Raw genomic sequence first — 16,229 nt, forward strand, 5'->3', positions numbered from 1 at the left:
AAAGCTTGAGGGAGAAAAATCACCGCGGGACTTTGTTTTTTACGACCCATTTTAAGTGTTGTCAGGTGGGTCCACTAAAAAATCAACTTTCAACAGCCTGGTTGCCCGAACTGGCGCTTTTTATTTCTTTACTTTTTATTTTTTGTATAAGTACGGGGGTCGAGGGGGAGCAGAGTCCCCCACCTGGACTGTGCTGACTGTTGGGCTCAGGGTCGCCCAGCCAGCACGTGTGTGCAGAAATAAAAGGGGTGGATGGTCACCAGCCCTCCGGTTTGTAGCCTCCATGCTGAGTCACAAGTACCCTCCTGGGGAAGTGAAGTCCTCAGAACTGAATGCTCTTTATAATTAGCTCTCAGCGTTTGCACGGCGCACACACATTCACCAGAGAGCCACCAGGAACCCCACCTAGGCTGCACACTATAGACCGGTGGTAATTTGATGGCTGGAAGGACAAGCAACCCCAGTGAGCGTCCTGCCCCTTCCCAAATCTAATGTGACTTCAAAAAAACACCCGGCTAGCAAGCCTAGCAGAACGGGTTCAGACCCTCATGGTGGGAATCAATACCTTTCATTTATAATTCAAGCAGAATACTTGTTAGAAGAAAGGGGGAAGGGGTAAAAACTTCATTGGGGCACTAGATTACAATAAGCCATACCTTCAGGAAATGCATTTTTAAGTTCTCAGTAGTTAATGATTAAAACTTTAAACTCCTGGGATTGGTCATCCAAAACAAAAACAAACGAATTCCTAAACCTGATTTTCCTGAGTATCTGATTCAAAGGAATGAGGAGCCTATGTGATATTTCTAAATAATGGCCTTCTTAAAAAAAATTTTTTTTTAATTTAAAGCCTTTCAATGTAGACTTGCATATGTGCCAGTAGCAGACCTGCAATTCCGGGGGCTTTTTATTTTATTTTATTTTTTTAAGCTGGCAAGACAGAAGCAGAAAGAGGGAAAGACCCTTCCTGCACCCCCGCCTGTCCACCCCCTTCTTGGTAGTTATAATCCCAACGTGTCACGGCGCAGACACAAGAATGTTAATGGTATACCTACCGAATCGGCTGTGGTCTTTCCTGGTTCCCTGGATAGTACCATTAGGGAAGATTTCCAAGTGAAATCCAGTCCTGCAGTAGAGCTGCCTTCGCCTGAGAATCCCCTTTAAATGATCCAAATCCGTGACTGCTGGTCCCCGGGGAAGCCCCCCTGCTTCGGACTGACCCAGGTGGTCGCTTAGCAAAACCGGGCTGTCCACCGGCAACACGGGCACATTCCCAAACGGTACTGCATCCTGCACACCGAAATAGTTCCCAACTTCACCTAAGGGAGCCATCAGAAGGCTGGGCTGTTGGAGCACAGGGATAAACAATAATGATGGTGCCAACCCGGGAAATCTTAGGCGAGGTATATTCAACTCCCCTCCCTTACTGCGGTTGCAGAGAGGGGAAAAACACGTTATTTTCTTCAATCCATGAAATGCATAAATAAAAGTAATCTGCCGTTTCACTGGTACAGGTTCAAGGTCAAACCACTAATAGCCTAAAGAAACCAGCGCTGAATACTCACACGCCGACACATTGATAAACACATCTATGCATCTCTATGGGCAAAGTCCCGGCTCCTAGCAGGCAGGAAGGTCTGCATCCCAGTCGACGGTCGTACGGGGGGAATTTCGTAGTTTCTCCATTTGGTTCCAGATCGGAATGGCCATGGCAACTTCAATGCCTAGGCGTTATTATAGGATTTTAAGATGCACGGGCTACGTCAGAATCCACGGGTCCTGACTCCGGGAAAGGCATGCGCCGTTTTTACTCTAACCGACTATGCAGACATCAGCAGGAATCCTTCCAGGGCGGGGGCGGGGACGGGAGTGGGGGGTGAAATCTCACGTTGGTGGCGTTGAAGACTCTCCCCTCCCGATCCCCCCTCCAAAAAAACCAATAATAATAATATAATAAAACAAAAAAACAAAAACTTTAGGCGTCCAAAGCTGGAATCCGGAATCGTGCGGCGTCTCGGCGGAGGTCCATTGGTTCAGCGCAGACGGCCAGAGGCGAGCGAGAGAGCGGCGTCCACAGATCGCGTGCGCCCTGCGGCCGCGAACAGGTGTTGCCGCGCGGGCTCCAGCCTGGTGACGGGCGGAGCGCTCCTCCTGCGCAGCCCGGCCCGCGCGCAGAGTGGCGCAGCGGCGGCATTGGGCCGGGTTTAAGGTAGCGCTGTGCTGCCCGCGCGTCCCGTGGTCCTAGCGCCTGCCCTTTCCCAACGCGCAGCGGCAGGCCCAGCGCAGCCAGCCGGGCGCGACCACCCGGGACCACCCCGCGTTACAAAGACGCCCAGAGAGAGGCAGGGGATGCAAGTCCTGAGACTCCCAAGTTCTCCTGCGGAACTGGAGCCTGGACCCCAAAACCTGGCTCGGCGCAGTGATGAAGGTTCAGGCAAGAGTGGGAAAGTAGTTTCGCGTGGACTCTAATGTTACATGAAAAATACAACTTAGTTGATAGAGTTGGAGGGAAGGGTGCTGATTTAATGACATTGAATGGACATAGCAGTATCTCCTTCATTCCTCTGCCAGGCAAACAGTAATGCAGGTGAGACCTCCGGGTCGGTTTTGGACAGCCTTCCTGGCGGGCATCTCCGGTGGGCGCAGTTCAGGTCCCACCCGCGCGGTCTCGGGGGCTGCGACGCAGGCGGCGGGGGGCGCCCAAGACGCGCCTCGGTCCCGGAATTGGACCTGCGCGCGTCCGCGGAGAGTCAGGGAGGGGAGCGCCCCAGTGGGTCCCTCTGTCCCCAGACCAAGCTACTCAGGGCGAGCTCGGATAAGGAGAAGTCCAGTGTCCCCACTACGGCCGCGAGACAACGTGGAAGCCTGGGCTCCAGAGCCGGCCTCGGATTTCTGCTTGCGACCCACGGCCTCCGCACCCTGTCGGGCCGGGACAAAGCAACCCGCCTTCCGGAGCCGCAAGGGGCACTGCGGTGCTAGGCTAGGTGCGTTCTGCGCGGGTCCCCGAGGAGGTTCCCCACCACATACTCACACTCACTCACACTCACACTCGCCCGGCAACCGCCCGCGGGCCCCTCTCCCTGCTCTTCTTTGTTCACATTGTCCTAGAAAGGAGCAGACTCTCGGGTCAGGATGGGGAAACTTGGCGAGACTTGCGCGCAGCCCCAGACTGCGGAGCGAGCAGTGAGAAGCGAAGTCTGAGCCAAGACTGGACCCCTGCGGCGGGAAGGGGAATCGGAGCCTTTTTAGGGGAGAAGTCGGACCCGCCTTAGCAGCAGCTTTGAGCTGGAGGGGAAGGGCCAGGCTGTCCTCCTCGGGACTGAAGGTTATGGAGATGAAAGGCAGCGATGAATTTGCAGGTTCTTGGGCGACCTGGGGCGACCTCACCCTGCCCCCGCGTGGACGACATGCTGGGGCGGATGAGAAGCAAGGACAGGGACGAAGTGACCCTCCCTTCTTTCCATTCCCACACCCATTTGCCGCAGTCCCGGATCATGGGGTGTCTGGGGCTGCCTCTGAGCATCCTGCTCACGTGCTCATGAAGCACCAGAGCCCTGCCCTGCCCAGCAGTATTTCCAGCAGTCACATCCACTGTGGGCTTTCACATTAACTGCTCAGTGGCAGATACAAGAAGCTGGGAAGCAAGTGTCACTTCTCATAAACCATCCGAGTAGCCTGCATTCATCTCGGGCAGCCAGCCGCGCTGGGTTAAGCAGGGGTATGCCTGGACCACTTGGGTACAATGAACCAGGTGATTACTTTTTTTATGAAACCTGATGAAGGAAGAGACACAGGCAAACGAAAGATGGAAATGGGGAGACGCTTGATCAGGAGACAACCGAGCAGCACGTGGACATTTCCACTGAAGGAAGGACTGGGGCAATTTCCACCAGCTATCTCCCACCAAATTTTTTATAACTGATTTTAGACTGTCGGCCAATGAGCCAAGACCATTTCCACTTAAGAATCCTGAAGCCTCGTGACTGTCACTTTAAAAAGCAATGGAGCAACGGGAAAACAGACTAAGTAGCTGATGGAGCATTTTCCTACTTAGAGGCAGCCTCCTCTGGGCATCCCTTTCCACTGCAGTTGGCTTAGTCCACACTCCATCCGCATTTCTAACTCCAGCTGCAGGAAGACATCCCTGCTTCCTTGCCCATTAACTTACCCATCCTGTTTCTTTCCCTCCTTTCATTGCTCACATCACATTTCTTGGAAGCTCACCCCATTGGCTATGGCTGACTTCACAATTCCCTCCCAGCTCTGCCATGATCAGGAGCTCCTATGTCCAGGGCTGTGGTGTGTTTTACAAGTATTCTTTAATTAGTATATTGATATTAAGCTCTAAGAAGACTGAGGCCTGGCTTTCTAGAGACACGTGGTGTGATTGGCATAGTAACACCTGCATTGGAAGACTGTTAAGAATAAAAAAAAAAAAGCACATGAAACAGGCAGCACACAATAGACACTTAAGACATGGTTGCTGTTATCATATTATTCCTAACATAGTTCCCAGGAATTTCTGCACATGGTATATTCAGCAAATATTATTCTTTATTGCAGCTCCCAAGCTCTCTTAGGCTCTCTCTTCACAAAATACTTTAATCTTTCTTGTTTCCCCTTCTTCCAGTTTGTCCTCTGTCTTTTCTGCTGACAATTTAGTACTTAGACTGAGATGGGAATAAATGACAAGGAAAGAGAAATGAGGAGGAATAAGCATCAGCATAGGTCAGCAGATCTGGACCTGGCTTCCCCAATACCCATTACTCCGTGTGATTTCAAGTTTCTCTCTCATAGACTGAGTGAGCTGCTGCCAAGATGTGTTTATGATACAAGTAATGTATAAATGGCCTATAAGCTATCAAGACCCTTTCAATTTAAGGTGGTAATTTGAAAAAGTGCTCTGTTCACTTCCACTGTTTTATTCATTAACATGTATCTCCTCCTCCAATCTCCTTGGATACCCCAAATGCAAATCACCAAATCATTTTATTCCTTTCCTACAACAACAAGGTGTAATTGAGCCTCTAGCCTTATGTCTCCATTCCCCTAATTCCTCCACCCACTCTGCAGCCCTCAGTTCAGTCCAGCGCTGTTGTTTAGGAAGTGAGGAGTGTGGCTGGAGGGGAGTGGTTGGGAAGGTTGACATCTGTTCACCATCTGACTCCCATGCACTAGATTTAAGCTTCAATGTAAGAGCACAAAACTGCTCACTTCATTCCAGAAACCCTTTAAGTGTCTTTGTGCTTTATCTTTTCAATCCTCAAAAGTTTCTTATGAGGTAGGTACTATTATTATCCCATTTGATACATGAGGAAACTGGCTTATAAAGATTAAGTACCTTGTCTACTGCCACAGGGCTGATCAATAATGGTGCAGCCATGTTCATAGACCTCAGACTCCCCACTGTACAACACTGCCCTATATTATAATAGGCATATACTTTTAAATTTTTATAAATAGCATGTTTCCAAGAAATCAATATATAGACGTAAATAACTTATGTGCATATATAAACAACCAGTTAAGAAACATAATGAAGAAATAAGGACACCAGTTACAACAGAAGAAAGAAGAAAAGATAAGATTCCTAGGAACAAAAATGTGCAAGATCTATATGAAGAAATATATTTTAAGCTCTCACAAAGGAAAACTTGGAACAAACAGAAGGGCATATAATGTTTTTAGATTTTAAAGAATTAAATTTTATAAATATGCATTTGTTTCTAAATTAACATAAAAGCTTAACATGATTACAATAAAAGTACCAACAAGTTTTTAAATTAGAAATACTAACACTAAATTTTATATAGATAATTAAATTGACCAAAAAAATGTTTGAAATTGACAAGAAAAATAAAGGGATAACTAGCCATAGATTATTTTTAAACATTGTGAAGCTATACTAATTAAATCAGAGTGGTATTACCATATGAATTATTCATATTAGCATGTGAAAAAGAGATAAAGCAATAACAGAATGAAATTACAGAAATAAACCCCAATATTGGAATTTAATAATGATAATCAATCAATGGGGGAAAAATGAACAATTAAGTAAATGGTTTTGAAATAACTGACTATACAAATGGGGAGAAAAGTAATACCTAATCTTCACACTTTACTTGAGGATAAAATGTAAATGGACCAAATATTTAGCTATAAAAATAATAAGTACTAAAAGAAACTATTTCACCAGCACCTAACCAAACTGCAAGAAGGGAAAAATCTAACTCTAGCCCCCTCGGGCCTTCAATGTGGATGAAGGGAAACACCCAGCTGAGGCAGACTTACTAAAAAACTGAGATGTCATCATAGGACTATAGAACGCTTCCCCTACCCCCAGCTTACCAACACCTCCATAGGGCTCCTGTATAATAACAGGGATTAGAGCTAAAAGACTCTAAATAGTCAGACCCCATTTAAGGAGTCTCAAGGAAAACTCAAAGACAATAGCGGAGACACAAGGACACAGGAAGAAATCTCAGCCGCTAACACCACAGCTACTGCAAACAGTAAAAACAGCCTTACTTCTAGCCAGATAAAGGCCTATTTATCTCAGTAATTTTTATCCAATACATCATATCCAGCTTTCAATTTAAAAAATAAAAAGCATGCTAAAGGTAATCTCTCTCTCTCTCTCTCTCTCTCTCTCTCTCTCTCTCTCTCTCTCTCTCTCTCGCGCGCGCGCGCACACACACACACACACACACACACACACACACGCACGCGCGCGTACGCGCGTGTACACACATAGTGTAAAGAGACAAAGCAAGCATCAGAACCAGTCTCAGATATGGTCAAAATTTTGGTATTACCACACAAGGTGTTTGAAATAACCATGATTGGTATGCTAAGGGCTCTAATGGAAAAAGTGAACAACATTCAAAAACAGATGGCTAATGTAAGCAGAAATATTAAGACTAAAGGAAAGATTCTAAAGGAAAAGCTAGAAATCAAAAACACTGTAACAGCAATGAAGAATGACTTTGATAAGCTCATCAGTGGACTGGACACGCCAAGGAAAGAATGAGTAAGCCTGATCAGATGTCAATAGGAACTTCTCAAACTGAAATGCAAAAATTTTTTTAAAAGAAGAAATGGAACAGCATATCCAAGAACTGTGGAATAGTAATAAATGGTGTAACATACACAGAATGGGACTATCAGAAGAAAAAGAATGAGAAGAAAAACAAACACCCAGAAGACATATTTGAAGTGATAATGGTTCAGAATTTTCCAAAATTGATGACAGATTCTAAGCCACAGATCTAGGAAGCCCAGAGAAAACTAAGTAGGATACATATTAAAAAATCTACACTGTATATCATATTCAATATATATTCCATATCTACAGTGTACACAATCAGAAAAAAAGATAAAATCTTGGAAAAGGTCAGAGAGGAAGAAAAAATAAAACTTACCTTTAGAGGGAAGAAGGATAAGAATTACATCAGAATTCTCTTCAGAAACCATGCAAGCAAGAAAACAGTGATATCAAATATTTAAAGTGTTGAAAGAAAAAGAATACTAACAATAGAATAAAATAGTTTATAGAAAAGGAAATGCAACTGGTTCTTAAACATTAGTAAATATACTCAACTCCACTTATAATAAAAAATAAAACTGTGCTTATATGCCATTTTTACCTATAAATTTGACAAATAAAAATAACAAAATACTATATTTGAGTTTGGGGAATTCAGGCACTCTTATACATTACTGTGGAGATAAAATCGACACAGCCTTTATGAAGGGCACTATGGTAATATTTACTAAAATTAAAAATACACAGCTCCTTTGACTCAGCAACCTCTCTTCTGAAAACTTAAATATTTAAATATGTACACACACATGTGCAAAATAATATGTGTAAAAGATACCTCACTGTTACACTCTTTGTGGTTAGCAAAACATTGGAAACAGCCCACGAGTCCATCAAAAATGACTGGCTACAAGAATTATAATAAATCCATAAAACAGAATCTTAAGCCACTTGTTAAAAGGGGAAAAATAGGGAAGTTTTTTGTATACTGCTATAAACTAATCTCCAAAGAATATTGCTAAAGAAAAAATACAACCCTGAACAATGTATATGATATGCCATCATTTGTGTTATAATGGATAACCTTTTATATTTATACTTATAAGTAAAATCTTTAGAAATATATACAAAAAGCAAATACAATAGTTTTGGTTGCCTTCAGGGCAAGATGAAGAATTTTAATATATGAACTTTCTTACCTTTTTTATACACATAAATGTAGTATTTGTTTACAAAAACATAAACACAGTTTGATTTTTAACAATAACTACATATTGCTCTTTGAAGAATGGAAATACAGTGGGTGATGCAAAGATCTTGAGAGCAACTGTGGAAAATGTTGGCATTATGGACCTCCTTCCTCCACACAAGCCCAGGTGCACAAACTGACACATCACTGAAAATGCAAACAAGTCAAACTCATCCATCCTCCAAGGAAGCTTTGTAATTTTTGTCTTTTCTTAGCCATGTCCAGCTTTTGTCCTGTCCATTTTACCTTCCTGCCTCTCCCTGTTTCTCATAAAGTGTGGCTGATGAAGCCCTGGAACTTCCTTCACTTACAACTGTCCCAATGTTACATCACTTTGCTGGTTCAAAATATCATGCCTCCCACTCCAAGTTCATCCTCATGGCCAGCAAAGTTACCCAACTTCCTAATGTGACCTCCTTTTATTTCCAATTTTTTTTACTTTCCTTTAGGTCATTCCAGCATAATCCATTTTAACTTTTTTTTTTATTACCTATTTCCCTACTTTTAGAACATACATGTGGTATAATAACAACAATATTTTAGAAGGTACATGTGGTATAATAACGGTATTTATTAAACACTCACTATATAGAAAGAACTTCACATACATTATTTAATTTAAACTTCATTATGCTATGAATTAGACATTATTACCTCTGCTTATTAAGGTTGAGCAAACTGAGGCTTAGAGAGGTTAAAATACTTGATCAAAGTCACATAGCTAGAAGTGACGGAGCAGGATTCTAACAGATTTTCCAACATCAAATCCTGGGTTCTCAACTGCTTTAATATACTGTGGAATTTAAGTTAAAATTGTTTTGTTTTGTTTTTCTGTTAAATAGCTAGCTTAGGGATTTTTACATTCAACCTATGACGGGAAAATAGCTTCCTTTCCCCCTTGTTTTTTCTAAAGGCCTCTTCAATATTTGCTTCTTCCTGATAGTTGATGGAATGTTCTCAGGATTCTCCATAGATGATTGGAAACAAAAAGCAAATATTACTTCTCATTGATGCTGCCTATATTCTCCTGAAATTAATGACCGACAATACAAATCCAGGGGTCAGTTCTCAACCTACTCTATTGCCCTCTCAGCTGAACTTGACTGTTAATCACTACACGTTTTTCATATTTTCCATGATTAGACATTCTCTGTTTCCCTTCTACTTCACAGATCCTTTTCTCAGTATTCTTTGTTGCATCCTCCTCTCCTCAACATCCAATGTTTAGTGTCCAAAGGCTCAGTCCTCAGATCTCTTCTCTATACTCACTTCCAAGAGGATTTCATCTCCCAAGGCATTAAATAACAACCCATTAGCTGAGACTTCCCAAATTACAACTATAGCCCTTTCCTCTCTCCTGAACAATGTTTTCCAGGAATTGGGTGTTATTCCAAATGTGATGAACATCCATAGTGATTGATGATGATTCCCTCAAAAGAATCCACACACTACACAATGCAATCATTTCACTTTCAAACATAATTCTAAGCAGTGTTTCTATAACTCACTTCTTTCCCAAGACTGTGTTTTTCCCCCCCGTTTCTCTATCCATACTTCTCCCCCAAATTAAGCTTGATTTGTAATGTCTCCCACTGAGTTATCTGTTTATATTCTCAATGTTTTCCAACTTTGCTTTTTGTTATCATTAATAAGAATGCTAAGTTTAATATCTGTTTCATTTGTTATAGTCCTATGCTTTTTGTGATTCAATGAATAATTACCACGTTACCACATTTTTTTTGTTATTGTTAATCCTCACCCTAGGACTGTGGTCGGCAAACTGCGGCTCGCGAGCCACATGCGGCTCTTTGGCCCCTTCAGTGTGGCTCTTCCACAAAATACCACGGCCTGGGCGAGTCTATTTTGAAGAAGTGGCATTAGAAGAAGTTTAAGTTTTAAAAATTTGGCTCTCAAAAGAAATTTCAATCGTTGTACTGATATTTGGCTCTGTTGACTAATGAGTTTGCCGACCACTGATCTAGGACTTGTTTCTTCCAAAATCTATGGTGCCTTTAAAAATATCATTTTTGTAATTTCTCCAGTTTTCCCTAGTTGTTGCAATAGGACTACCTGCCTCCAACAACTAACATACTAGCCAAAGTACTATTTTCATGTTTTATTTTTGAAATTAAGAAAATTACTATGTCAGGGATTCTACCTTAATATAATGGTGTTTTCTAGTTTTCAAAGGTCTTACACATTCACTGTCTCAATTGAAGCTTGTACCAAAGCCATGACATAGGTATCTAGAGTACCTGACTCAGCAATGACTCTCTGAAGGCCTACCTGGGCATGACTCTCTATGTGAAAGGCCAGGAGGGCTTTTCCAAGTTCTTCTGAGACCAAGCTTGTCTATATTCTCTCTAATTTAAACACATAAGCATAAATGACAATGTATTCACCAGGCTAAACAACAGCCTTCAACAACTGACTTGGACTTGTTAGTCTTCATTTACAAGACTACATGAATGCAGACAGATTCAAGGTGAGATTTAAAGTTATTAGTGAATTACCATCTCAGATCTTCATAAAGGTGGGTTTACAACATTTATGAAACAATCGCCTCAGACAGCATTTTCCACTGATGGGGAAAAAACTCAAAATCAAAAATAACATTCCAGCCCTAGCCAGTTTTGCTCAGTGGTCAGAGCATCAGCCTGAGAACTGAAGGGTTGCGGGTTCGATTCTGGTCGAGCGCAAGTACCTGGTTGCGTGCTCAATCCCCAGCCCCAGTCAGGACAATGTGGGAGGCAACCAATCGATGTGTTTCTCTCTCTGTCTCTCCCCCTCCCTTCCACTCTCTCTAAAAATCAATGGGAAAAATATCCTCAGGTGAGGATTAACAAAAATAATAATAATAACATTCTACATTTTTCTAAAGATATATATAGCAGTAAAATCATGCCCTATATGAATTTTCTGGCACATTAACTCTATAAATTATGTTGGTATATATTAGTAAACTCACCTCCAGAAAACTATGCTGGCTACTCGATATGACAGAACTGGAAATACATGTTTATTCTTACCAGCTCTCTGGTTATTCCTATTAACCACAATGTCAAATGTCAGGAGGCAAAAGGTAGAGACTGGCTGTGTGTCCAGCATTGCGGGCTCCAAATGTTTTGTGATAGTTGTCCTTTATTGAACTTTATTTTTATTAGTAAATCTCCTATTTTTTTTTTTATTTTAGGGTATGGTCCCTTACTTATTTACATAACTGGCCTTACTCATGCCATATGTATCTAATCCCCAGGGTTTCTCAAATGGGGATATTTTGCCTCCCATGGGACTGTAGGAAATGTCTAGAAACATTTGTTGGATGACAAAATTTGGGGAGCTACAGGGTAGAGGCCAAAGTGCTGCTAAACACCCTACAATGTACAAAACAGGACCATACAACAAAATATTATCCAGTCCCAAATGTCCATAGTGCCCACGTTAAGGACCATCTAGACCAGGGGTGGGCAAACTTTTTGACTCAAGGGCCACAATGGGTTCTTAAACTGGACCGGAGGGCCGGAACAAAAGCATGGATGGAGTGTTTGTGTGAACTAATATAAATTCAAAGTAAAGGAGGGGCGGGGGGGGGGGGGGGGGAGAGCAAGAGAACCGGATAGAACAGCCAGATCCGGCCCGCGGGCCGTAGTTTGCCCAAGGCTGATCTAGACACATACTAGTGAGAATTCTGCCACAAATTCCAATCAAGATCCTCAAAAACTAGGTCTATGAAGAAAAAAAGCTTGTTAAATTTTCTTAACCTTTAGTTTCCAGACTATGCTGAAATTGCCCTTTAAAATCATGTCAGGACTTTTAGTGATTTTGGAAGGGTAAGTAAGATGAAGAAAATATGTCCATTTTTTAAATAGCTGAAAATTCTAATGTTCTAAGTGAGAGAGTTATTGTTATTGATTATAGTTAAACTATTAAAACTTTAAATATAATCATGTATAATGTCTACAACACTATTGTTAGTTTATCATGAGACATAAATTATTAATTTTTTTAAATAACATATTTCAAATGATTTAATTTTCACTTATTCTTTAACTGAATTTACATTAAATATCTTTTTCTCCTTTCAAATTCTATTTCATCTCAAAAGTGGAGTCAGAGGAAGTTTTCTAAATTGTAACTGTAGAATGCTGCCCAATGAGTCTAATTTACAAGTAACACAACCTACATTTTCCTGCTAACAATCCAATATATTTGTCATTGAGGAAAAAAAAAAGTTTGATGGAGTTTCAGGAAATCACCAAGGCAGGGCAAATAGTGCCAGCCAGGTTGATGGAGGCTTAGATATGGCACCCACCTGCCAGCTCTATGGGGGGAGGTCTCAGCAAAAAGAACATGGTCTCTTCCAGCACTTCTGTTTGGGTGAAAGGTACACCTTCTGCTCTCACCCTAAAGCCAGACAATTCAGTTCCTTCCCTTATTTCGCTGGTGCCCCAGCACTAGAGCTCAGAGCAAGTGAATCTGAGACTCTGGTTAGAAGAATGGGACAATCCCAAGAGAGGCAAACATAATGGAAGCCTTGAGGGGACTGTATATTTTCAATGCAGGCATCCAACCAGAGGATCCTTTATTAGTCTAACTTTGGAGTAGACTTTCTTACTGCAATTAAGAACTGCTATGTATTAGAAGATGAACCAGATGAAGATGGAAAAGAGCAAATTTGTTACCACTGGAAATAAACCTGTGGAAACTATTGGTTTTGAGTCTGTTATAAAATGTTGAAGTCAGCTGAGCAAGTTGCAAGAAATTTTTTTTTAGGAATTGTGCAGTAAATTGTGCTGGTGACAAAGGAAGCATTGCCAAAGTATGTCCTAATATTAGAAATTTAGATTTGGTAAAAAAAAAAAAAAAAACAAACCTGCTGACAGCATGGGATGAAGTGCGAGATTGCTGATCAGCTCAGACACCTAAAGTCCTTAATCTCAGTGAAAATAAACTGAGATTTCCCCCTCGCTCACCAAGTCCAAACTGGAACATTTCTATACTGAAGGTTTTAGTCCTTAGCCCAACAAGAATAACATGGGCATAGGTGTTCTAGTGTGCCACTGGGGGGCTGGTCTTCCAGGAGTCTAACAATCTTTCCATTTCAGAAAAGATGGCTATCGTTCTACAGATGGTCAAGTTATTAGACCTTCCTCTAATCAACTAATTGATGAAAATCAGCTGTTTCCAACAGCCTATCTGCCCAGATTAGAACAACTAATCCTTTCGGACATCGGGATTTCTTCTCTACATTTCCAAGATCCTGGGACTGTGTGCAAAACTTCAATGTACAATACCTTGTAGTCAATGACAACTGAATATCAGAATGGCCATTTATCAATGAGCCGGATAAGTTACACAGTCTGCATGATTTGTCCTGCCTAAGAAACCCTCTGACTGAGGGAAGCAGAGTGGAGACCACCTGCCAGCTCATTATCATCAAGACCAGTCAGCTGGAGACCCTGAACAAATGCAAGATTCTTTCCAAGGAGAAGAGAGGCCTGGAGCTGAGACGGATTACCAAAAAGCACTTGAAAGTGAATGAAAAAAGGCAGGTGGGCATCACGATCCAGACAAAAACAGGCCAAATGAGGAGTTCTTGGCAGCCCATCCCAGATGCCAGTCATTCTGCCTCAAATATGGTGCACCTGAAGATGGGGACTTCAAAACAAAATAACAATTTTTGCTCAAAATCCCAGCTACCACACTGAAGATAAAATATCCTAATCATCTTAATCAGAAAATCCTAAACAACTGCCAGACTACATGATGACTCAAGGCGAAAGGATTGCTGTCATGTTGTCTCAAAGTTCCTGTTTGAGACCTTCTGTTGTCCTATGAAAGTCCCAAAATGCTGGGCAGAAAGATTGAACTAGAAAATGACCAAGAGTTTTATTCTGTGAAAAATGGAGACTGTCTATTAGTGCAGTGGTAACAGCCAACTAATAAACCTCAGAAACTAGACTGTGGTGACTGGGTTCACTGGAAATAAATGATCTATTGGAACAATTCTACTCTAAAAAAAAAAAAGAGGTTTTATAACTTGCCCTAAATTTAGAAAAGGTTGTGTACTTTTCATTGGGAATAGACCATTTCTAGGTTTGTATATAATAGCAATAATAAATACTTTGTACTTACTTTAAAAATGTCTGAAAATACACTAAAAATCATGTGTTTTTCATTGCCCATTGTATTACTCAGGGTTCTCCAGAGATGAGAATCAACAGAGTCAATACGATATGTGTGTGTATGTATGTATGGAGAAAAAGAAAGAAAAAGAAATGGAAATTTATTATATATGTCATATATAATACATGATTGATATATCTATAATAATAAAAGCATATATACTAATTAGACCAGACGTCCTTCCGGACAACCTTCCGGAGGACCTTCCCAATGAAGCCACAGTGGTGGGGGCTGAGGCAGAGGTGGCCGCCGCAGCGGCGGCAGCTGAGCCCCTTGTATGAATTTCATGCATCAGGCCTCTAGTATATACATATATACATATATACATACACACACATATGTGTATATATATACATACATATATATAAAGGGACTTATTATAGATAATTAGCTCATGTCATTATGGAGGTTGGCAAGTCAAAATCTGCAGAGCTAATGCCCTAGAAGCTGCTGTGGAACCAGGAAGAGCCAATGTCCTATTTGAAAGATCATCAGGCAGAAAATTCTTTCCTACTCAGGGCAGAATCAGAGTCAGCCTTTTGTTCTCTCCAGGCCTTCAACTGATTAGGTGCGGCTCACCCTCATCCTGGAGGGCCATCTGCTTTACTCAGTCTACTAATATAAATGTTAACCTCATCCAAAACCACCCTCACTGAAACAGCCACAATAATGTTTGGCCAAATATCCAGCACATACACCTATAGCACCCACTGAAGAAAAAAATTAACCATAACAACCAATAAAGAAAAAGAAAGACACCAGAAAAAGGGAAGAAAAAATAGAAATAACTTAAATGTTCATTAATACAGATCAGTTAAAAGATTAATTCAGCCACACACTGATATACATAAACCATTAATTTTTAGTGTAGCAGAAGACTGTTTAGTATCATGGAAAAGTTTCTTAAATACCATCGAACAGGCTCTGCTACTAGATGAGTGAATTCTTATAGTATCTAGAGATATAATTCATCCAGGCCTAGACATTTAAACCTGTCTAGTGCACTCAGGTGTATCAGAGCCAGAAGATAGAATTATATAACTGGAAGGAAACATTGTGGTCGTCTCATCCAAATGCCCCCAAAGAGTGATTAAAAAATAAATAAAACAGTGGTTTAGATATCTCTAGAATTATTGACAGAGCCTTGATCTCAGACATTTAAAAATAGTATTGTAAACACTTAAATATCAAACTGGGGTTTGATGCTGACCACCGAAACTAAGGGGAAAAATACAAACCTGTTTTGGCAAAATAATGTTTCATTATTCCTATTTTGTGTTAAAATAAATATTACACAGAGTATTATTACTATCAAAGGAAAACACAGGCTTGGTTCTGCCTATGCCTCAGGATTGCATGGGAAGTGACATAAAAATATAATTGTTGGGAACCATCTCAGACTTACTGATAGGATTTCCCTCCCCTTCTGGAAGGAAAATGCTGATATGGAGTTTTACTCAAACATTTAATTTTATTTATTTAGACATGCCCAGAGAAAAATGCAAAAAATAGGGAGTTGTACATGCAAATTATGATTCAAAATATAAAGCGGGCCTACAATTTCAGAAACAGTGTTTTCATAACTACTGTTTTCAACCTCTAAAATAAAGCCTAGTATCAGAGAAAGTCTAAATAATGCCATTTCTGGGAGAAACCAAGATGGCGGCATAGGTAAACACCTAAAGTGCTGCCTCGCACAACAATTTCAAAACTACAACTAAAAGACAAAACGGACATCATCCAGAATCA

At 41.2% G+C, this 16,229-nt stretch overlaps 1 protein-coding gene and 1 pseudogene across 7 annotated transcripts in view; one reads left to right on the forward strand and one right to left on the reverse strand.

Moving 5' to 3' along the window:
- Window positions 1–16,229, reverse strand: part of FGF9 (fibroblast growth factor 9) — a 238,411-nt gene that overhangs the window by 82,212 nt on the left and 139,970 nt on the right. Inside the window, exon 1 of one of the 6 annotated variants that reach the window (XM_080662099.1) lies at window positions 1,056–2,178. The exons of 4 other annotated variants lie outside the window; for them this stretch is intronic. In XM_080662099.1, coding sequence (XP_080518225.1) covers window positions 1,056–1,332 — 277 coding nt within the window. In that variant the 5' untranslated portion in view covers window positions 1,333–2,178. Of the gene's footprint in view, window positions 1–1,055; window positions 2,179–16,229 lie in introns of those variants that run through there. One more of the 6 variants, XM_080662104.1, reaches the window with a different exon arrangement.
- On the forward strand, window positions 10,759–14,226 carry LOC308244149 (tubulin-specific chaperone E-like; annotated as a pseudogene). The gene is made up of 2 exons: window positions 10,759–10,827; window positions 12,753–14,226. The product of its transcript is annotated as a tubulin-specific chaperone E-like (transcript).

Source organism: Plecotus auritus, assembly GCF_963455305.1.
Source record: "Plecotus auritus genome assembly, chromosome: 3".
Lineage (NCBI taxonomy): Eukaryota > Metazoa > Chordata > Mammalia > Chiroptera > Vespertilionidae > Plecotus > Plecotus auritus.